Source organism: Portunus trituberculatus, chromosome 41 (assembly GCF_017591435.1).
Source record: "Portunus trituberculatus isolate SZX2019 chromosome 41, ASM1759143v1, whole genome shotgun sequence".
Taxonomy (NCBI): Eukaryota; Metazoa; Arthropoda; class Malacostraca; order Decapoda; family Portunidae; genus Portunus; species Portunus trituberculatus.
The window spans coordinates 32054998-32079311 of NC_059295.1; the positions used below are offsets into that span (position 1 = coordinate 32054998).

Genomic DNA, 24314 nt, shown 5'->3' on the forward strand with positions numbered 1-24314 from the left:
TTCACCACACCTAAGAGAGAGAGAGAGAGAGAGAGAGAGAGAGTGGGAGAAGAAGTATAGGAGGAAAGGAAGGAGCGATATTTCGACTGTGAGAAATGTAGAAAAGGAAAGGAGATAAGAAAATAAGGAAGAGATGGAAAGCGGGATATTTTAACTGGGTTATAAGAAAGGAATCCGACTAATCATCTGTGTGGCCTTTTTTTTTTTTTCTAACCAGAATCCAAGACGCTTTGAAGCACGAACTCTGGTTTAAATTGTGAGATCTTGAATTCAATTATCACTGCCAAAGTTTAAGGCAATAATGGTTGTTTGTTTTAACTTTAAAATGATGTTATACTTCGTGTTTTGCCGGAATCTAGAAATCACTGTCTTGACATTATAGGAGAGGCAACTGGTGATGTTATAAATGCACATTACAGTAGTTAAGGATCTTGCTTCTTAAATACCCGCTAGAAGACAGGGACACTGGAAACTAAATATATTTGGTTAATTCAAAGAAACGTTTGGAGGTTAGCAATACAATATGGAGTAGAAATAAATTAATATAAAGATAAACAGATAAATGAATACTTGAATAGATAAATAAAGACATATATGAATATATAAGTAGTTCTCAACCTCTTCTTGAGCGAGTACCACTTGGAGGTCCAACACAGTTCCCGTGTACCACCCAGAACAACTTAATTCCAGCAAATATCAATTTATTCACAAATAAAACACATAAATAAAGTAACAACAAGGAACACAACTCAATTCAATGCGAGGGATACATGTTTCTGTTCCGACCGATGCCAGGTTATCTTGTGTAAGGCAGAAGTTATTTTTCCTGAGAAATGAATGAATTCAATTTGATTAGTAATCGCATATGACCCCGAAAGTGCTCATGTACCACCTGGAAGGCCTTCGTGTAACACTAGTGGTATGCGTACCACAGGTTAGGAGCCACTGGAATACATAGATAAATAAATAGATAATAAATTATGCACGTGAATTGTAAATAAATGAAAGGAAAGATGTATAATACGTGAAAGCAAATGAATAAAAAAATAAATTAGATGTATATAAGAAACATGGCAAACAAAGATGAGATAAAGATGTTCAGATATGTAATCTCTCACACAGATCAATGAACCTACGAAATGTGAAGCTACTTAGCTTAACTTTCCCTGCAGGTAGCAAATCATCTTTTTTTTTTTTTTTTTTTACAGGAAAGTAATTGAAGAGTATTTATCTCCAGTCCTAAAACCTGGTGATCAAGACATCTCATAATAGACGTGAATACTTGTTTGAGACACCGCGTATTTCACCGTAACGATTAGCACTGAACAGTCAGTTCCTTGGATGATTCATGTATCTTGAAACACATTGTACCCTCAGCAAGACTATTTTCAAAGGTATCGGAAATGACAACAGGGATGACTATCATAGGTGTTCTCTCCCCTCCCTTCAATAAAAATGCAGAGTCTATTTATCTACAAAATAAATTAATAAATAAATAAATAAATAGATAAATAAAACTGCAACAACTTCCATTAGAGCCTATCAAGAGAAGCCGAGAAGAGTGACACGTTTGAAAATAAAACTTGAAAACAAATATTATAAAAAGAAAAAAAAGTTATAGTCTGGTACTTTGTGGTGAATGGTGTTTCTGCTGCTGCTGCTGCTGCTGCTGCTGGCCAGTCATCGCTCACGGGAGAGTGGTGGTGTCCTTGTCTGGCATCAGTTCTCCCAGCACAGCCCCGTGGCCACGACACACTCCGCTCGTATTCAGTAAGACCTGCCTACGTTCGTTTAGAGTTTAAATGATTTCGTGTCAATAATCTTAACTGATACCATGCATGATATTTATAATTTCATGCACTAATACAATTGACTTTCAATGATACTTTGAATCCTGCAAACTATATTGTTCTTGAAGAAAACTTACAGTATTATAGTAGTATATCATAGTATTATAATAAGTAGCTATTTTTGTGCATTTCTGGCAACACTTCTAAGCAGCGAGATGCACAAATATATTCGTAAAATCTTGAGTCATTCCGGAAACATGGGCAGACGAAGCGAAGCCTTAGTTATGAGTAACATTGAAACGGGTGCTAATTATAAGTCTTCCATCCCTTCTCTAGTAACAGCGATATCACGCGACGATCAATACTCAGACAAGACCGTGAATATAAGGTAGAGTGACTATATAAAGAGACTGATGCTATAGAAAAGATTATTTAGACTTATTAGGTAAAATTATTATATAAGAAACACACAACAGAAAAGATTATTTACACTTATTAGGTAAAATAACCATATAATGAGACTGACTCTAGAAAGAAGATAGTTCAGACTAATTAGCTAAAATTATCATAGAAGTTATATGATGGTATAGAGAAGATGATCTAGACTTAATAAGTGAAATTACTATACAATGAGACTGACGCTGTAGAGAAGATCAATTTTAGACAATAAGATGCTGAGTTTATAAGGTAAAATCACGGATATAAGACTTCATATAAGATTGGGAGGGGGAGATAAGATGATTACGTAACGTGGCTTTTTTCTAATGCTGATGTAGAACTTCCTTATCAGCTTTACAGTCCCGATTATATAGAGAGGGCAGTAAGGCAGAGAAGATCAGTGATATTTCTCTCTCCATCACACTCACAACATTTCGGTTCACTTTTCAGACGTGGTGTGTATTTACAGTGCCCATAATTGAATGTGTGAAATAAAGCGTGCGACTCTAAATATTAAGAAATTCACTGATTAAGAAGATGGTGAACTTGTAGGTATGTTGCGTAACTGCGGAATGTTATAAGAGAGAGAGAGAGAGAGAGAGAGAAGACCTGCCTGTGCATACATTTCTTCAGTATTCCATCCTCAGTGCTGATATAATGGAGAAGGTCCCTTTATTCAGCAGATTCTATCATTTCAAGGTTGCTCTCTCTCTCTCTCTCTCTCTCTCTCTCTCTCTCTCTCTCTGGTTGTTAGGATGTAGGTTACGTTACGTCACTGGAGCCACACGAGACAGCATTGTGCGTGGTGACGATGACGAGGGGACGACATTTGGATGATTTCTTCTGTACGCCGCTGGTAAACTTTGGTACATATTTACAGAGTGGAAGAGTGACATTAGAGAATGTCATAGAGAAGATGAGTATACGCACTGTAGTATTTCATCACTGTCATCACTACCCGGCTGCGTCAGTTGTGCGTGCGGTGTTTATGTACGTACTATGTGTTCCTCTTTGCATTTAAGCTGTGACGGAGTACCACATCTGCTTCAGCCTCACCCATTTATCATTACTGGCTTTCCGAGCTTTGTACGGTCACTATTACTAGTTTGTTTGCTAGTTGGTTACAATATTGCTATTCATAATGGAATTTTTCTGGTGTAGCGGTAATGGAAGAATTAAACCCAGCTCATAATTATCGACAGAATCATGACACATACAGGAAGATTGCATCATTCCGGACAAAACAAAATAAACACATTCAACATTCATCAATGATTTCTTTACTCTGTTTGGTTACCACGTCATTTTTCCTTTGTCTTCAGGTCAACAACAATGGCGACGACAGTCAAGAGCTACAGCAGCGAAGATCCGCTCCTCAAGTACACGGTGGATCATTCCCTCAGGTGAGTATCTCTCTCTCATCGCGGGGATTGTTCATTTCACAGGAAAAAAAAAAAAGGAGTCTGTAAGTCATTCATTGGGGAGGTCCCGCTGGATGAGACGTCCCTGCATAATACATATATTATTCAGTATCGATTCACCGTTGGTCACTCACTAAACAATTTCTTCTTAGAATTTACTCCATTATTTTGTTAACATACTTTATTTCCAAGGAATATTTCATTTGTCTTTTTCCATGCTCAACACTTATTCTGGCAATGCTTCAGAGTGAGATTCTTTTATTTTTCACTTTCAGACTGACAGACGTCCAGAAAAGGCTGAACGAGGTCACCTTCAAGCATTCCAGATACCAGATGCTGGGCGCTCCTGAAGTGCTGCAGCTCAACGCCAACCTGATTCAGGCCATCGGTGGGAAGAAGGTCGGTGAGAGACAGGACGGATACAGAGGCCCGAATAGGCATGGATTCATTGACGAGGCGACGTCTTTGATAAGAGGGGGCCGGCCATATATAGATCTTCATGAGTTAAGGGTGTTAGAACTTGTGTGGAATTTGAATTTGTTCATCTAATCTCATAGGGTTCACTGAAATATAATAGAATAAAAATCAAACAACCTATATATGAGCTAAACGAAAGAGAAATGATTATCAGAAGTTTTATATTCTAATGTGGATACATTTAAAATAAATAAATGATGGATTATGTCGAACCGAGTAAGATACACGTAAAGAAGCATGATAAATTAAATGGTGGGCAATGAAGAGGCCAAAGGGAGATATATTCAAAAGAAGGATAAGGACTATGTTAGTGAGCAGAAGTTCAGCTACAGCAGCGAAAAGGGTGAGGAGCCATGATTCAGCAAGAGACAGGATAAGGTTGCAAACAAAACAAATAACTGAATTGAGTCTGCACTGAATACCTTTAACTTCCTCACTGCTAGACACTCTCGTGTCATCACTTACAATTTCTGGGCATTTTGTGCTACGAACTATCAAACAGATTTGTAGCTTACATAAAGCAGAATTGAATTACTATCGTATCTTTTCTGTTAATTAAGTTTTCACATTATCATTGTTACTATCTATCAAACAGTTTTGCAGGTTGAAAAAGACATTTATCCTGTCTTTTAATGTCCATGCAAACAGTTTTTACAGTTCTTTGAATTTTAATAGGGAATAACTATAACCATGCAATGAAAGAGTTAATACTTATAGGTAAAGGGAAGAGGTTACAACGGGGCGTGCAGGTGAGCGGTCTTGTCTGACCCACAGGTGCTGGACGTGGGCGTGTTCACCGGGGCGAGCTCACTGTCGGCTGCCCTTGCCCTGCCGCCTGACGGGGAGGTGCACGCCTTGGACATCACCGAGGAGTACCCCAGCATTGGTGCGCAATAGTGTGTATGTGTGTGTGTGTGTGTGTGTGTGTGTGTGTGTGTGTCATTGTTGTTGTTTGACCTGCACAGATCATATTACACACACACACAAACAAACACACACATTCTCTCTCTCTCTCTCTCTCTCTCTCTCTCTCTCTCTCTCTCTCTCTCTCTCTCTCTCTCTCTCTCTCTCTCTCTCTCTCTCTCTCTCTCTCTCTCTCTCTCTCTCTCTCTCTCTCTCTCTCTCTCTCTCTCTCTCTCTCTCTCTCTCTCTCTCGTATAAATAACATTTTGCATTACACTATACCACACGTATAGTGTTTATGATTGCCTTCCCTCACCCACACACGCTCAGTCATGGCTCCACTGTGCCCAACAGGTAAGCCGTTCTGGGCCGAGGCTGGCGTGGCAGACAAGATCCACCTGCACATTGCGCCGGCCGGTCAAACCCTCCAGCGTCTCATCGATGAAGGTCACGCCGGAAGTTTTGACTTTGCCTTTATCGACGCCGACAAGCCGGGCTACGACGATTACTACGAGAAGTGTCTGGTGCTGCTGCGGCGCGGAGGTATCATCTCCTTTGACAACACAGTGCAAGCCGGCCGAGTCATAGACCCCGACGACCAAAAACCTGCCACTGTGGCGATCAGGAAACTGAACGAGAAGCTCCGAGACGACCAGCGCATCAACCTGTCCTTCCTCAAGATCGCTGACGGCCTCACGCTGTGCTTCATCAAGTAGTGCTGCACGTCAGTACATGGACATCTTGTTCAGTAGCCTTTGGTGGAGTACCTTTCTTAAATCATGTTATAACATAATCATTCCGATTATCTTCTGGTTCACAAATTTTGCTCTAAAAACTCAATATGTTAGCAAAGCATAACTTACATTCTGTGACTATACGTCGTGAATCTTATTAACCTATGTTTGTCTAATATTTTTAATGCTCATTGCTATCAGTTTCTAATGAATTCCTGATTTTAATAAAGAAATAAAAAACAAAGAATTTCATTAGTGCTGTCATGTAGCGACATACAATTTTGTGCTTGGTTCTTCATCAGCGTCATCCAAGAGTCCTCGTCTCAAACAACACAATCACCGCTAAAGACAAGGCACTGCCATGTTAAGTTTTGTCATTGAATAAAACGAGATTTCATATATATATATATATATATATATATATATATATACATTTCGCACATCGGAAAAGCGAGGCCACAACTCCTCGAGTTACATCCCGTACCTATACTTAAAGTGAACAGGGACTACACATTATATAAGAGCCTCGCCGCGCCCAGGATTCGAACCCGGGCCTTTTCGGTTGTGAGCCGAGTGTGCTAACCACTACACTACGCGGTGTGTGTGTGTATTTACCTAGTTGTACTTTTACAGGGCCTGGGCTTTATGCTCGTGTGGCCCCGTCTCCATATCTACACTTATCCAATTTTTCTTTAAAACTCTGTACACTCTTTGCTGACATCATTTCCTCACTGAAACTGTTCCAAGTCTCAACACATCTTTGCGGAAAACTAAATTTTTTAACATCTCTCAGACATCTTCCCTTCCTCTGTTTCTTACTATGCGATCTTGTGCTTCTAATGTCATATTCTTCTCTCAGGATTTGTTTCTCATTATCCACTTGATCCATTCCGTTAATCAATTTATAAACTTGTATCAGATCCCCTCTCTCTCTTCTCTGTTCCAGGGTTGGTAGATCCATAGCTTTTAGTCTCTCCTCATATGTCATCCCTTTAAATTCTGGAACCATTCTTGTAGCCATTTTTTGTAGTCTCTCCAATTTCCTTATGTGTTTCTTTTTATGGGGTCCACACAACTCCTGCATATTCCAATCTAGGTCTTATTTTAGTACTTATCAATTTCTTCATCATTTCTTTGTCCATATAGTGAAATGCTAATCCAATATTCCTTAGCAAATTATACGTCTCTCTGAAAATTCTATCAATATGGCTTACCGGTTGATTGTTTTCTTCCATTGTCACTCCCAAGTCCTTTTCCTTTTTACTTTTCTAGTTCTACTCCATCTCCCATCTTATAGATTCCCACTGGTCGTCTTTCACTTTTTCCCATTTCCATGACATGGCTTTTGTCCACATTGAATTCCATCTCCCATTTTTACTCCATTTCCAGATCTTGTTTAAGTCTTCCTGTAGTATTTCACAATCCTCTTTTGTTTAATGACTCTGCACAGTTTCGCATCGTCCGCAAACAGATTTATGTAGCTGTTCACTCCCTCTGGCATGTCATTTATATATACGAGAAAAAGTATTGGCGCCAATACTGACCCCTGTGGCACTCCGCTGTCTACTGTTCTCCACTTGGACTTCATATCTTTAACTATCGTCCTTATTTCTCTCCCCCTTAAGTAATTCTTCATCCATCTCAATGTGCTTCCTTTTAAGCCACCCTTCTCCTCTAACTTCCATAGTAATCTTTCATGTGGCACTTTATCAAACGCCTTTTTTAAATCTAAATAAATACAGTCAATCCATCCTTCTCTCTCTTGTACTTTATCAACTATTCTAGAGTAGAAACTCAATAAATTTGTTACACATGACCGACCTTTTCTAAAACCAAATTGGCTATTTGATAATAATTTGTTGTCTTCAAGAAACTCAATCCATTGTTTCTTTATTACTTTTTCACACATCTTGCATATTACACTAGTTAGTGATACCGGTCTGTAATTTAAAGGTTCTTCCTTCCTTCCGCTCTTATATATGGGAACCACCTCAGCTCTTTTCCACTCCACTGGCACTGTTCCATTTTCTATTGAGCATTTTATGATGTTGTATATAGGACTTGCTAGTTCTTCCCTACATTCTTTCAGTATTCTGCCTGAGACTTCATCCGGTCCCATTGCCTTTTCCTCATCCAGTTCCGTCATCAACATTTTTTATTTCAAGCTTGGTTACTTTAATCTCTTTCATATGGACAGTCTCTCTATTACCCTGTGGTCTTTCAAATTTGGATTCCTTAGTAAAGACCTCATGAAATTTACTATTTAACAGTTCTGCCATACTTTTGGGTCTTCCACCATTCCGTTCTCTCCTTTTAACCTTTCTATTGTTTCTTTTGTCTTATTTTTCCATTTATGAATCGACAATGTCCTTTTCATAGTCCCTTTCTTCTTCCTTTCTCACCTTAGCATATTCATTTCTTGCTGTTTTGAAGTTTTCCTTATTTTCTGGATTTCTGTTTCTTCTCCACCTTTTCCATGCTCCATCTCGTTTCTCCTTTGCCCTAGCACATCTTGCATTAAACCAATCTTTCTTTCCTTCTTCTTTAGGTCTATATTTCGGGACATATTCCTGACTCCTGTTTTGTATATTTCCAAAAATAAGTTATATTTCTCTTGAACCGTTTCTGAGTTTTCCATCTCCTCCCAGTTTACGTTTTAAAATAGTTCTTGAGGTTCTCAATATCAGCCTTTCTGTAATTTAATCGGTCTCCTTTGTATGATTCATCTCTATCTTCCTTTCCTTCTTCTATATCCATTTCTAATATTACATGGTCACTCTTTCCCAATGGGCACTTATATCTTATATCATCGTTAATTTGTATATCCCTTGTAAAAACTAGGTCCAATCTTGCCGGCTCATCGTTTCCTCTGAATCTTGTGTTTTCCTTTACTCTTTGGACCATCAAATTATCTATCATTAGGTTCAGGAATCTATCTCCCAGGCATCTTCCCCATACCACTTTCATAATTTTCCCAGTCCACCTCCTTACAGTTGAAATCTCCTACTAATATCACTTTTCTCCTTTCTTTAATGATTCTTGTAAGACTCCTTATTGTGTCATCTATCATGTCTTTATATTCTTGATTAGTCCATGAATTTGTTTTTGGTGGCACATATGTTCCAATGATTGTTAACTCCTTTTTATTAATATGTATCTTAATATACAGTATTTCTGATTTTCCTTCCCCAAACTCCACTTGATTTACCACTATCTCCTTCCTTAACATCATCATGACTCCTCCTCCTCCTTTACCCACTCTGTCTCTCCTCCATATATTATACCTTTTATCTATGTCTATTTTATTGCCTCATTTAACTTTGTTTCCACCAGGCATACAATATCTGGTTCTTCTTTCTTTATGTAATCTCTTAATTCTAATTTACTAGATAAAATCCCATCTATGTTTGTATACATCATTTTTAATCTCTTGTTCTTATCATTTTTAGTTAAACTTGCTCCATTTTTTCTCTTCCTTCTCTTTTATATACCATTTCCTTATCCTGTCTCCTATAATTCTCCAAAAATGCCTTCTTCTCCTCCTCTGACCTTTCATTATTTTTTCTCTTGCTTCTGCCACCAGTTCATTGTGTCTCTTCCTTTCCTCTTCGTTTATATATTTTTTTTATGTATATATCTTTGCAACCTTCTATTTCTCTGAGTTTTGTTTTTCTATATAGTATTTCTTCTGTTGCTGCTTGTGATTTTAGTAATATCTTAATTGGTCTCACTGTTCCTTCTTGATATGGTCCCATTCTATGGATTTCTTCTACTTCCTCTTCTAAGTTCTGTCTATCCTCGTAGTAGGTCTTTTACTGATTTCATTTCGTCCTTTTCTCTTCTTGGTCTATATTTAACATTTTTTTCTTTCAGTCCAAAAATAATTACACTTTTTTCCGCAATTTCTCTTACTAAATTTTCTTTTTTCTTCAGGACTCCTATCATTTTGTTTGTCATATTTTCATCTCTTTCTTTTAACTGTTCTTGAAATACTTCCTGAAATGATTCTTTGTCTTTCTTATCTTGGATTCTCCATGCTTGTACTTCTTTTTTAATCACGTCTTGTACTCTTTCTTCTTCTTTGTTAACTAGATCTTTCAGCTTCTCTTTTTCTTTCTCGGCTTTACTGAGTCCTTCTTCCATCAATTTCTTGTAGTTAGCTATTTGGACTTTTAATTCTTCATTTTCTGTTCTTAGCCTAGTTTCGTTTTCTTCCACTCTTTTTATCCTTTCTTTCAATTTCTGGAGCTTTTTATCCTGTTCTTCATTCATTTCCATGCTCTCCTTTATCAATTTATCTAATTTACGTTCGATAGTCAACACTCTATCAAATAGTGAAGTATGCGCCGTATCAAAGCCTTCGAATGCTCTTTCTCCCTCACCAACATAGTCATCATCAGCTTTCATTCTTTCCCGTGTCTCATACCAGCATTTAGGTGGAATCTCTTTCTCACTCATGATTTTGTAACACTGTATTCATGAAAAAAAAAAAAAACGAGTCCACACTAATCGCCCAGGCCACTGCAAACCCAAACAAAGGTACTGAAGATCAGCTGATTCTCGGGAGCGACGGTATTGCGTCCTTCCTCGACTGCGTGTGTATGTGTTTGTGTGTTTCACTGTTTGATCTGCTGCAGTCTCTGACGAGACAGCCAGACGTTACCCTACGGAGCAAGCTCACAGCTCATTATTTCCGATCTTTGGATAGGCCTGAGACCAGGCACACACCACACACCGGGACAACAAGGTCACAACTCCTCGATTTACATCCCGTACCTACTCACTGCTAGGTGAACAGGGGCTACACGTGAAAGGAGACTTACCCAAATATCTCCACCCGGCCGGGGAATCGAACCCCGGTCCTCTGGCTTGTGAAGCCAACGCTCTAACCACTGAGCTACCGGGCGTGTGTGTGTGTGTGTGTGTGTGTGTGTGTGTGTGTGTGTGTGTGTGTGTGTGTGTGTGTGTGTGTGTGTGTATTCATGCGTGCGCGTGCATATAATTACAACTTAAGAAATGAACAATTTATACTTTTACAAAGTGAGGGAAGACAATCATTCACCTGTGAGACGCACTGGTAAGGAATGGTCACCTGGAGAAGAGCTCACTATTCTTGAGCATTGATTAACTGACTAAATAAATCAGTTTGGTGTCGCAATGAAATAATTTATGACGCCGCTGTTATCTGGGGAAGCGAATCATCTGAGAAGCTGCCTAAGTCATGCTAACGTCGGGGAGGGGATGTGTCACCAGGGGAGAAAATAAAGGAATGGAAAAAGACGAAGAATGTCATCCACACCATTGCGGGGCAAAAGAAGATTTAGGGGAGAGTGAAAATATCTGAATTCGTAGTATGAGAGATGCCCGCCTTGGTGAGGCAGGCAGGCTATCACGCGTTTCTTACAGGGGAGGGGCGGTAGTGGTGGTGATCGCACACCAATAACATGCTTTCCTTCCTCCTCTTCCCTCTCTTAGTGGGAGAAACCCTGCCTTCCTCCAACCCGTCCCCTTCCCACATATACCTTTATGATGTGGCCGTGGCTACCAATTCCATGAAAGACATTCACAGCACAACTTACAGAACGAAGTATTAATAGTCGTGATAGTCAGCCATGTCTTACACTGGAGGTGGGGCCACCCGGCTGGTTAGCTCCGCCTACGACCGTGCAACACATATATACACCGAGCTGGGGTAGGCGTGCAACCCATTCCCTCCCGCGGCCGCGAGTAAGACGGCCGGGTAGTACAGTAGTGTGCTCCGCGCCTCACTCACATGCACACCCACAGGCACTGTTGCAGCGGTGACGCAGAACAAATCATCACCTCCACTCACCATTTTGGTCACGCCATTTTCTCGATTGTCCAGACACACACAAGGATATAGAAAACTACGGAAATTCAGCCGCCTGCCGTCCCCCTGAGCCACGCACATACTGCAGGTATGTTTGTTTGTCTGTCTGTCTACTGATGGATGCCGCGTCTCGCTTGCCACAGCAGGATACAGCGCCTTGTCCACTGCCCACCACAGCCTCAGTTTCCACTCACATGTTACTTGGGTCGTCACGTGCCAGTGACTTCACGTAGTTTAACACACAAACATATTAATTCCTGCTGTACAGATCTCTGTATCGTAGGTGGCATGATAACAAAGCAACACAAGCATTTGCACTCCTAGCATTGCACATGGTAATATTGTAATAATGGTGCAGGCGGCGTTACGGTCATGTAACGAAGGATGGGTAATTTGGTACACAGAAAGAAGGCAACCGGCACCTCAAGGTCAATATGCACTTTCACTCAAGGTCTTGCGCCGCGTATCATCATTTTACGCTGGACGGGGAGATTGACTAACTTGTGCCGCTGCAGCACGCACCAGTGACACCACTGCCGTGATATGGTGTAGATCTCGGCAGTAGCCAGTGTTAGCTATGTGGGAAGGATGTGTGTACCTGGTGCCGCCTGGGCACACCTACGGGCAGGAAATGAACCATCACTGGGAGATGACGTGCCACGCAAGACACTAATGGAAACAGTCGCATCCCGCTGTGCTCCCTGACACCAGCTGCATGGAGGACAAAGGTGCGGCAGCTGGTGGTGCACAGCCTAGGTGCACCTCTCAGTGTGTCCGCGGGAAGGATATACTCCAGTTACCTAATGGAACGCTAGAGTAAATATAAACAAGTTTGGCGTCGCTGACTCTGACGTCTCTGTGACCCTGAGCTACTGCTATTCCCGCTGCTGTTACTGCTCCTCTTAGTGGTGGTGGTGATAGTGATGCTACGTATATGCATGGCGGTACACTGAACTTATCATTCTACAGTTTACTTCCAAACGCAGCTATGTAAATGCTACTAACAGAAGCCAATCAGCCTGCAGGACATCATAGCACATGCGCCAACAAACGTGAGACATTAATGCATTATAGAGAACGTCAAGCAATTTAACAAACTTTTTCCACATAACGCTGAAATGTTTTTCTTTTCTTTTGAGTCACCTCGCGTATTGCTGATGGATAGCAGATTTGAGGTCTGTGACATTGCTTCTGACTCGAGCTTCACTTCCTTCCCATTGGTGGCAGTGATAATCTACTATACAGGACAAGACTCAGCAATAATAACAAACAGTAGCATCAAATGTATTGATTTGCATGAATTCCGCACAAACCGAAGTTTAGTTCTGAAAAGTGCAATACGGCGGGAACATCAATATCCAGGAATTACATTACCAAAATCCTCGACTAAGCATTGATTCTTTTCAAGGATTATAAGTGTCCTTTACGTCACCACTGCAAAGTTGAAGGAAGGAAAACTGTGACGTAACAGAAGGACTGACTGACGTCATCCTGTATAAATATGAGTAATGAATATTACAGCAAAGACAAGATACAGCTGCTATGAAGGTTACTTTTCTCTGTCGACTCCCATAAGGTGTTAGTGAGCCATCTCTCAGCTACTATACAGTAAGTCGATCCCTATACGTTTCCTTGCTCATAGTCGGGTTCTGCTAATGTGACATTTTTTCCAGCTGCTACAGTACCCTGACGGCTATGTTTTCCTGGCCACAGTTGCCGCAACGATTTCAACCATACACCAGAGCCACGCCGAGGCCTTACACAAAATGATGAAAGAAGTCCTTAATGACGGGAATCTGTTTATTTATTTTAGAAATGACACATCTCTCGTTATAGGAACAATTGAGACCTGCTGCTGCAACACTACCGCAGCTGTCAGGGTGCGGCGGTCAGTCTTGTAGGGTGTTGCCGGATACTTGGCAGTTCCTGTCACGAAGAGTCACTTAAGAAAAGCGTCAGGTTCCCCTAACTCATGATTTCCTAACTTTTCTTCTTACGATGCCGCGTCAACAACAACAACAACAAAAAAAAATCCTCATTTTTCCCCATCTTTTGACGCGGTTTCGGATCAGTCTCTATGCAAGGATTCCGTCTACACAAGTAGAACAAGGGCGTCTTGTTAGCGAACGTGTATATTACGTGCCTACCTCGTTTCCCATGCACACACCTTTTTATAAAGGTAGTGGCCTCGCTCACCGTACGCCATAAGGGGAGTGAATCCTTTGCACATCCTCTATACAACTATCTATTTGTCTATTTGCTTATCTCTTTATGTCATGCCCTAATTATATTACTGAATACTGTCATGCATGGTGTGTGAGGGCGTGGCCGGATGTCACACATACATGTTGCAAGCAGTGTTCAATTTTTCCTTAAGTGTTGCGCTGCCGTTGACTCAGTAGCAATAAAAGTGAATTAGAGGCACCAAGGCACGGCACCAAGAAGGGATGAGTGGCGCTGGCTGGTGATGACTTGTCGGTGAACACTTACCGAACTGTTCTGTCCACCACTAGTTGTCTTCCTTCTACAACATCGATGTGGTGAGGCACAGCAGGAGCGGTGCGTGGTAGTTCCCTGTCAGAGGGCGTGGGGAAGGGAAAAGGGATGGAGAGCCGCCTGGTCAGTAGCGAGACAAATTCCACACACAGCATTATCTCAAGCAAATAGTATGTAAGGAGCGACTCACCCAAGGCCGTCTTGCTGCCCCGTCTACACACATGCGCACATCACCACCACCACCATCACTGCCCCAGTCTTGTCTTGTATGCATCAAACGTACAAGTAAATTCTTAATTCAGTTTTTGTCCTGCGTATGTTAAATCTGACGCTCATTCGCTGCATATCTCTAAGACTGTACCTTGCCATTACTTCGGTCATTAGTCCACACACCAACCTGCCTCATAGCCTTCACCACAAGTTAAGTTTCTGCTTCCATTCAAAAGACGAGATCCCAAATAAAACTTCACAACTTATGCGGCTCAAGAAGGCAAGTGATGAACATACAAGATTCACAAATACCACATTGAGTGAGACAGGATGTCACTTGGGCATGCAGGATACAGATCAATTCGGCGCTGCCCGCTTCATCGGTTTAACAAACATTGATAAACTAAGGTAAGGCACAAGGCGAACCGTCCGAGGTTGATAACAAGAACCAGTGGGCTTGGCTGACATGGACGTGGCAGCAGTGATGTTGTATAGAAAGATGGTCCTCACAGGAACCCATGACATGACCGTATCCAGGCTCACCTTCCATATCTTGATAGGCAATGCCCATGCATGCACGTCTCCTTGTCGCCGCCTTTCTTGCTGCACGTGATGGTTTTACAGAGAAAGAAAATTTTCTTGATATTAAGAAGATTGCTTGTCTCCTCTCATCCTCCATGCATCCATCTTTATTTTTGTGTCAATCGTTTCATTATTTCCTGTGAGTTAACATAAGAACATAAGGAAATGAGGAAAGCCGTAAGAGGCCGCCAGGTTTACACGTGGCAGTCCCTGAGTTCATGCTGGTTTCGTTTTGTCTGTGCCTCGCCTTCAGTAGCACATCTGTCTCTTGCCACCTCTTTTTTGCCACCATCGCCTTTGCTGCCTACAGCACGTCTTGAAACTGGGATACGCTGTAACCAACAGTACGCGATGGTCTTTTCAGAAATACACTGTCATGGTGATGCGTATTGCCAATTCATGGAGCGATGCTCATATCAGTGAGTTCCTGAGACGGTCGCGGCGCAGGTGTGCTGAACATGCATGAGTTGCCTTCATGATAATCATGAGCTATCGTTATTGGTTAAAAATCTATACTAGTGCTGCTTAATTTGAGGACACTGCAGAACCATTACTTATTGTTCTTCCCTGGTGTCTCAAGGTGCTTGAACTATGCTTTCGGTGCCCTAAGACAGCGATAGACGGGGAAATATTGCCAGTGCATTAGTATGCAGTTCACTCAGTTCCTGCTTCAGTCAAGTAGTCAGAGATGTGAGCACTAGCTTGCCACGGAGGTACTGAGAAATCTTGAGTCTCGCGTTAGGAATTCGTGGCCAACCATCGTTCACGCCTAGCATAGCAAATGATGGGAGCAGCGACGACCAGATGAGTGAATAGAAAACAAGGAACTGGTGGCTGGTATCTGTTGGCCAGGTTGCACGTGTTAAGTAATACATGTTCATGCATTATCAAGTAAGCAGCCACACGTGTTCCTTGCCACGCCTTCTGCAGCTTTCACTCATTTGTTATCGCTGCATGTGATGGACAGCGATTCGTCACGAATGTGCGGGACCTATTTCTCGCTGCTGCCTTTCCTCCCGGAGTAACTCCCACACCCTCAAGTCCCTCTTCACGTCTCAGCCAGCAAATGCGTGTAATACAGATCGATCTTTCATTTATACAACAGGAAAAGGCAACATGGAGGTGTGTGTGTGTGTGTGTGTGTGTGTGTGTGTGTGTGTGTGTGTGTGTGTGTGTGTGTGTGTGTGTGTGGCTCATCTGTCTCTGATGTAAACACATGGAATCCACCAGCAAGTAATCCTTATGAAATACTGCTTGCACCATCTTTTCCACCGCTCTGCCCGGAAACATCCCTCACCAACCCTCAACAGCATCTGTCCTAACATGCACTTGAAACAAAGACCACTTCATTTCCAAGGTAGATGCGAGTCACACCTGCACGCCGCTGCTCAGGAAACCCTCCAGCTTCATATGGTCGGCACATCTCGTGGTTACATAACAAACTGGGTACGAGTGCACAATACTGAGCAGTCCAGTATTCTGTTTATGAGTTGTTTTTTACTGCACTAATACGAGCATAAGCCATTCCTTTTAAAGTACTGATATTGTCCTCTGTTCTATAATGTGACGGTATGCATAGAATATTATTGGTATTGGCTTTCAGCATGGTTCCTCCTTTGCTGTTCATGACCCCTGTTTCACTTCTCCACTGGCACCCTTCACTTCTCCTATGACGCTTTTTCTCCTCTCCGATGACAATCCCTCACCTCTTCTGACACTCCTTCACCTCTTCCCATGACATCTTCTCTCCAATAACAACTCTTTACTTCTCCTATGGCGCTCTTTCATTTGTTCTGTGACACTCCTTCACCTCTCCTGACACTCTTTTACCTCTCCAATGACACTCCTTCACCTTTCCTTATAAGTCTTCATACAGCTTCCCTTCCTGCGTCTCGGTGCATTCCTTTTGTGTAATAGCCTCCTCACTCGCTCGGCTCGCCAACCCCCACAAACTACGCAGTGCCGTCAGTGAGTCCCATTCTCCTATAATCGTCGTGGTCTGCGGCGCTCAGCTATAGCCCTCGCTGACTTTGTACAGACTTCCTTTATTGTCATTACGATCCTGTTCTCAGTGGGAAAACTCGCCTTCACTCGTAAACACAATAGTTTGGATGTTGTTATGGGCAGCAGAGCGAAGGGAAGGGAAGAGAGGGAAGGGAAGAGGGAAGGTATGTTTAATGATGCGGGTCGGTTCATCAACGTCAGCGCGAGAGGTAGCGGTATAATAATTGGTTCCTATCGTCGCTGGCCACCACAACGTCTTATATCTCTGGCAAGGCTTCGACCATCCTGTCCCATTGCTCGGCGCCCAGCCCGCAGATCTCTTCGCCAACAGGACACATGCTGCAGGTTGGGACGGGGCGGGACTACGTCAACTAGTGCAGATTGTTAGTAAACTCGAGCATTGAACACTAAATGGGCATGCGAGGCAGCGAGGTGCACGTGGGGCGAAAAAGAGGGAGGGTTGGGCAGTGAGGGAGGAGAGAGGCTGAGAAATGCGGGAGAGAGACGTGAAGGGCGTGAGTGAAGATTAAAAACCGTGGGACAATTTCAACTCGTCACGCCTCTTCCTTCTCCTCCCGACCCTCACCCAGATCTCTTCTTCTCCCCATGAGCTATCCTCCGTCACAGTAGTCCACACATACCCTCGCCTACCCAGCGCCTCCCTCTTCGCTCCCACCAACACCATCATCATCACCACCACCACCCATACCCAGCACACACAGACCCACTGCCCTACATAGATGGACTGCCCAACACACACTTCCTTACTCCCTCCTATAGGTTTCTTTCTTTACCCAGTGGTGTAAGGCATCTGTGTTTTGTCTGATCATACAGCTTTAAGGGAGGGAAAACCAGCCTCACAAAGCCTTAAGGAGTCACGATATTAAGATTCATTGTAGTACCATAGCCATGACGTAATGCTCAAGTCTTAAATATCATTACTACAACACGCAGAGAGCTAAGCACCGGGGTATTACTAGTTGTTGTGTGGTAAGCCTCTTCATAACTGGTTTGTGACGTAATGTAAATGTTTAGTCTTCTTGCTGCTGGCAAATTTTTCCCACAATGATCCACGACTTCACTGACTGCTATTTTTTTAAATATATTTTCTTCATTAGAATAATCCTCTAACCTAAAAAGGACAACACCATCATCCAGTTCTATGCATTTTCCTACTGTGTGTGTGTGTGTGTGTGTGTGTGTGTGTGTGTGTGTGTGTGTGTGTGTGTGTCCAAGCAAACCAGTTCCTCTGAATGTTAGTAAAGGATGACCACAGCAGTAAAAGATTTAACATGCAAGAACTACGAAAATAAACTAAGAAATAATTAGAAAATATTTAATTAGTATAATAGAAATGGTTGTTCTAAAAATCAATGTAAGGAAAGTATTCCAACTAGTTAATAAATATCGTTACAGGGATGTCTTGCTATTCCTCACTTGAAAGAGTTCGAATCATAGGAAGGTGGAGAAACGGAATCAGGTCGAGAATTCCAGGAATGAAAGTTTAAAAAACGTGTATATACCGAGAGAATGTTATCATCGGCGAGAGCCGCGCTGCGTCCCGCCTGTATGACCAGTTGCTGCATATCGCCACGCCATTCAAATTCCCTATTTATTGTCCTGGTCACACTCGCTTGTACCGTCTTAGTCTTAGGTCTTCTGGTTTTCCACGAATCTATCATAAGAACATAAGAAAATAATGGAAGCAGCACGAGACCGTCAGGTCTACCAGTAGATGTACCTGTATGAAATACGCCAATTCTATTTTCACTTGTCTTTCTCAGACATAATTTTGTAAAATATTCCTTTAAAGTTTCCTAATAGCTAAGCACTAATCTATCAGTTTTTACTAGGGAAAGTGTCAATGTGTCAGAGTTCTTGAGATCAAAGTTCACATTTCTAAAAGTTTCTGAGTATTTTTTCGTCTACTGACTTAACCCCAGTGAAAGTTATTTGAGTTTTCAGGGACGTTTTTTTATTTTAATCGTAATCTGACAACGAAAAAATATCGATAAGAAATATGCTTTATCATCTATGTGGAGCTTTGAGAGTAGTCCTGACGAGAGCTCAAAAATATCTAGAAATACGATAACGAGAAGGGATCTTATAACTATACAACATATTATTCTAATCCTGTTGACCAAAGTGCACGTGCGTGAGCATGCATATACTAAGTTATCTTATGATGACGAATTATATCATAAAGACCTGATCACGTCACTTCAAATACACGAATAATGAGAGCCATAACAAAAGTAATGAGTGTAAACAAGTGTTGCCACACAAAAGCTGCACCTTCACTGCTCGTGTCCACAAATTTTACCGACACCCACGGACCTTGACGCGACAAAAAATGCGTCCCACCTGAGGGGCGTCAACCACACTGACGCAACTCCAAGTCAGTCGAGATAACAGCTTTGTTGTTGACACCGAGCTCGAGACGACAGCGACTAAACATAGATTTTGTTGCATTTTCCTTCATAAGTTTGGAATGTATATTTTTTTCTTTCTTCTTTCTTTCTTTTTACGTTCTTAGTGTATATTCATTGCTTTCAGCTAGTATTCTTAAAAGTTCTTCTCCAAAGTCATTGACATTTGTGGCCAAAATTACTTTAGGCTTCTGAGCTTTTCATCTTACACATGAAATGAAAAAAGTATTTGCCTCATCTCTAACTTCTGTAGATAAACTAACTAAAAGAAGAAAACCACCACTACTATTACTAGCACCACTGCTACTTCTACTACTATTCTTAATTAAGAGGGTTTCTGGTTAAGAGCGACAAAAACAAACACAAAAAAAGGCCCGCTGGATGTGTCAGTCCCAAAAATACCACCACTACTACTACTACTACTACTACTACTACTACTACTACTACTACTACTACTACTACTACTACTACTATTACTACTACTATTACTACTACTACTACTACTACTACTACTACTACTACTACTACTACTACTAATTACTACCATTACTACTACTACCGCTACTACTAATATTACTACTACTACTATTACTACTACTACCACTACCTCTAATAATAATGATAATAATAATAATAATAATAATAATAATAATAATAATAATAATAATAATAATAATGATAATAATAATAATAATAATAATAATAATAATAATAATAATAGTAATAAATAAAAAGAGGAATTTCACCAGAAACCTTCTCCTGACCCCGTGCTGAGAGAGTGAGGCAGGCAAGGTCGCTGAGGCTGGCAAGGGGAGGCAGGCCCATCACAACAGTTCCTCCTATTATTGTGTTTTCAGGAACGAGGCTTGATGTTTATTCCGTTTTTCCTCGATTGGTTCACATTCCTCGGCCGGTCCTTTAATGTTTATATCAAAAAGGAGGAGCGTGTGGAAAAATGAGCGCGGTAAATTGTGATGGTTCGTTGAAGGAAGTCTACCTGTAAATATTATTGCGAGATGAGGTAAGGTATGTGTACGTACGTGTGTGCGTGTGGGAGGGAGTGAGTCTGCACGTCATACTTATTCTTTACCTTTTAACCTCGCCGTCCCCTTCCTTATACCTGCCCATCTACCTGGAACTAATTGACCCACTCCAGGAATAATTGTCAGGTACAATCGTGGCCAAGAGTTGCGTAATCTTTAGCACTCACTTTCACTGTCGTGCGTACTCTCTCCATGTCGAGTACTATCCGCCGACAGTTTCCCAACATAACTTAATGGATTGTTACCAGAATAGAGAACTCATGATGGAAGGAAAACGAAACAGTATTACCAAGTATAGTCGTGGCAAGATATCATGTAACTTTGCACATTCTTTTTCACTGTCTTGCGTTCTTCTCTGAAGTCATGCCGAGTCTGATCTGCTAACAGTCTTGTAACAAAACCTTATAGATTCTTAGCAGATTGGAGGATTTAAGACTAAATGAAGTCAACAAACTAATGCTGTATTTCACTCTGTTTCTATATCGGCTAATATCAACACCTCTGTAACTACTAAAGAAAAACAATAAAATTAAACAAAAGCAATGGTATATTTTCCTCTACCTCTAACTCTGAATGTACCGTTATTAATACACACATTCGCCCATAACTAATCTGACTGCTGGCTAAGTTGCTATACCTCCCATATGGCGCTGACAAACCAAGGTAAACACCCGCGTGTGTCAATTCCTCTGAGAATAAATATAAACGTCAAATGCTGACTTCATCTTAATCCCTTGCGGTGATGTGATACTGAGAAATTACTCTCACGGCCACACTCACTCTCTTAGCCACGTGTGAGCAGCAGGAGGAGGAGGTGCACGGGGAGGAGGGGAAAGGAGGGAAGTGCGTGCATGGCAGCTCCACAACAGACAGGCACTTTGGCCCTCCTCCAAGCCTTGTCTTCTCTGGGAGGTGAGGTAACAGGCGGGATAGCTGATATGCATGAGAGGGCGAGGAGATGAAGGAGCAGGAAAAGGAGATAAAAAATAGAGGGATGGAGGGCAAGACAGGAGAGAGGAGGGAAGGGCGTTAGTGTTTTGATGCATGCAGGAAAAAAAGTGTGTGTGTGTGTGTGTGTGTGTGTGTGTGTGTGTGTGTGTGTGTGTGTGTGTGTGTGTGTGTGTGTGTGCGTGCGCGCGCGCGCACGGGAACGCAGTCTTGCCAATGCTGCTTTTCTTCACAATATTCACACGGCGAGCAGACTACGATCGAGGTATTGGTCAAATAATCCCGTAACGAGCATGACATTGCTACCCCACCACCATCCAGATTGTAATAACAGTTTAGGGCGCAGCAATAGGAAGACAACACGATGAACAGTTTCGTATAGCCACTTCAATTCCGTCCCATTTATACCAGACAGCCAGCCAAACAATCCGCCACACCTCCACGCAAGGACTCCATCAGACACCTGTACGTTTAGCTAGTAATGATAAAGGTCTGTATTTTGAAACACTTCAGCGCCGCACCTTCATTACTTTCAAAACGTTCTATTTTTACGCTCTACATGGGATTCTAAGAGTTCTTGAACGATTCTAAAGACATATTAGCATGATTTCTACATTTTTAAGAGGAGAAACTGTCTTGGGAGTACAGGTAATCCTCTCTGTGACTTTTGAAAATAGTTATGTTGAGGGAGTAATACTCTGAGTATGGCAAAAGAAGGGTGTTGTATGCCACTGTGGAATAAGACCCCTTGCAATAAGAATAGGTCATCCACACTATACATTGTAGCCCGGCCTGTGAAGAAGCGACAGAGGTGTGGTAAGATGGCAGTCTGGCAAGGTGTGAGGCAAGAGTAAATTTTTCCTATAGGACCTGAGTGAACGGTCGCTAGGTCAAGCAGGACCGAGCGGCAGTTACCAATAAGTATTTTCATGGCGGGAATAATATTGCAGCGGAATCTTGCTGGTAGGATGATCACGGTGAAAAATTGTTCTCGGTGAAACTTAACAGTAAAGGAATGACAACGGGAGATTTAAGTAGAAAATGTGAACCTGTCAATTTTTTTTCCTAGCTTCTCGTGACTTAAACTGTTTCACGTAAGGAGTGTTGAGATCTAAACTGGCAGGTAGGATGATCACTTTGAAAAATTGTTCTCGGTGAAACTTAACAGTAAATGAATGACAACGGGAAATTTAGGTAGAAACTGTGAACCTGTCATTTTTTTTTTTTTTTTTCCTAGCTTCCTGTGACTTAAAGTGTTTCACGTAAGGAGTGTTGTGATCTAAACTGGCATATCTGACTACAGCCCTTATTCACTTGACCAATAAATTTTTGTAGTCCTTGGCCAATATTCTTTCCATGTATCTTAAATCAATACACTACCAGATCCACCACAGACTCTGAGAAACAATGAAAAGAGTCAACAAGAGCGTGTTCTTTAGAGAGGTCCTTATCTCCTCTTATTTTACTTGTGAGGAGAGAAAGGAAAGCTGCTATAATTAATTTTATTTCCTCTTCACCCGGCTTTGTGTTCATTAGTCAATCTCCTGTACATTAGAAAATAACTGTTACTAATCTTCTCTATTTCCTGTGGTGTGTCACGCTACCGGTTCCTTTCTCTCATCACCACGTCTTTGTCCTCCTTTGTGAATTGGTAAAAATACAATGGTTTCAGTGATTTCATTGTTTGAACACTGCTCTCTCTCTCTCTCTCTCTCTCTCTCTCTCTCTCTAGTTTATAGAGTATAAGATCTTAATTTCTATATATTGTGTCATATTCTTGTGTTCTTATTATTCTTCTTTTCGTCCCCTCCTCCTCCTCCTCCTTCTCCTCCTCTTCCCCCTCCTCTTCCTCCTCCTCCACTTCCTCCTCCTTCTCCTCCTCCTTATGTTCTCACTTTACACGAGTCACTTTTTCTCCCCGAAAAATAGGAAAAGAGAGAAACAGAGCAAGAAGAAAAAAATATATAAAAACAACTATCTCTCTCTCTCTCTCTCTCTCTCTCTCTCTCTCTAGTAATGTAAATACAGCCAGGTAAATACACAAGGGTGGGCTGGACTGTGCCATACGGGGCGTGGTGGTGGGGAAGACGTGGAAGACTCGGACACAGAGTAATTAGGACAGGATGAGACAGTATCACTCGGCCTCAGTGTTGACGCTCCGCGCATGCCGCCAGACTGGTCGGCGCCAAGTTTCCTAAGTGGTCTCTTCGCTTACATCCTTATCACGTCTACTTTGTTGCTTAATGTCCTCATGTAATTCCATCTAATATCCCTACTAATGACGCGTCTTTCTTGATGTGTTTATCCACTGCGTTCATGAATTGCTGGTATCATAGAAGTAACCTTAGCTCACTACTAATCTAAAGGCGATGTTTATTCATGGACGACATACGATGCTGTTCTTAACCCCTTTAATACTGAGACACATTTCAACCATGATTTTTAGGTATGATTGGACGATTTTATTTTCATTAGGAAGGGTCTATGGAGGTCAAAAGATTAATGGCCAGAGTCTTTACTATTTAAATCCCCACACAAGTCTCTAAAGCTGTAAAAAATCACTAAATAATAACCAGAATGAATTTGAAAACGCGGCATGGTACTGAGGGGGTTAATACTGTGGTTTACGCAATGAAGGGCTCTACAGTGAGATTAGTGAACTGAATAAATCTTAACCTAACCTAAACTTTTCCTTACACTTTCTCCTTTCTCCCATTTCCTCCGTCCTGCTGTGTCTCCTTTCATCTCTCTCTCTCTCTCTCTCTCTGGATATCCTCGGCTTTCCTGTCACACTTAATCCGCTCAACAAGTAAGCCTCTTTATCAACTTTTGTCTGAAGTTCTATTCAGTTGACCACGCCGCTTCAATCCCCTACTCCACACCGCCTCTTCCTCCTCTACCTCCTCTCCTTCCTCCTCTTTATTCTCCTCCTCCTTCTCCTTCTCCTAGCTTTCCTCCTCCTTCTTCAATCCTTCATGTTCTATTTGA

The 24314-nt window shown here is 41.7% G+C and overlaps 2 protein-coding genes across 6 annotated transcripts in view; both read left to right on the forward strand.

Annotated features, from left to right (window-relative positions):
• Nucleotides 1–1624: 1624 nt before the first annotated feature.
• On the forward strand, nt 1625–5906 carry LOC123516602 (probable caffeoyl-CoA O-methyltransferase 2). 3 transcript variants are annotated; one of them, XM_045276148.1, is made up of 5 exons: nt 1625–1770; nt 3551–3631; nt 3925–4048; nt 4901–5012; nt 5384–5906. In XM_045276148.1, exons 1-5 carry the CDS (start codon nt 1640–1642, stop codon nt 5743–5745), a joined length of 810 nt encoding a protein of 269 aa, XP_045132083.1. In that variant the 5' UTR covers nt 1625–1639; the 3' UTR covers nt 5746–5906. The 3 variants fall into 3 exon arrangements, with proteins under 3 accessions (XP_045132083.1, XP_045132084.1, XP_045132082.1); XM_045276149.1 differs by lacking the exon at nt 1625–1770 and adding an exon at nt 2584–2683; XM_045276147.1 differs by lacking the exon at nt 1625–1770 and adding an exon at nt 3025–3218.
• Nucleotides 5907–11126: 5220 nt separating this feature from the next.
• The window catches only part of LOC123516601 (sodium-coupled monocarboxylate transporter 1-like), a 54013-nt gene continuing 40825 nt past the window's right edge, over nt 11127–24314 (forward strand). For 2 of the 3 annotated variants that reach the window (XM_045276140.1, XM_045276145.1), the window contains exon 1: nt 11127–11702. The gene's annotated coding sequence lies outside the window, so the exon portion shown is untranslated. Of the gene's footprint in view, nt 11703–11734; nt 13223–24314 lie in introns of those variants that run through there. The other variant, XM_045276139.1, reaches the window with a different exon arrangement.

Coding starts and splice junctions, on each gene's coding strand:
- LOC123516602 (XM_045276147.1), top strand. CDS start 3,040: ATGACGAGGGGACGACATTTGGATGATTTCTTCTGTACGCCGCTGGTA. Junction 3,219..3,550: donor GTTGTGCGTGCGGTGTTTAT/GTACGTACTATG, acceptor CTTTGTCTTCAG/GTCAACAACAATGGCGACGA. Junction 4,049..4,900: donor AGGCCATCGGTGGGAAGAAG/GTCGGTGAGAGA, acceptor TCTGACCCACAG/GTGCTGGACGTGGGCGTGTT.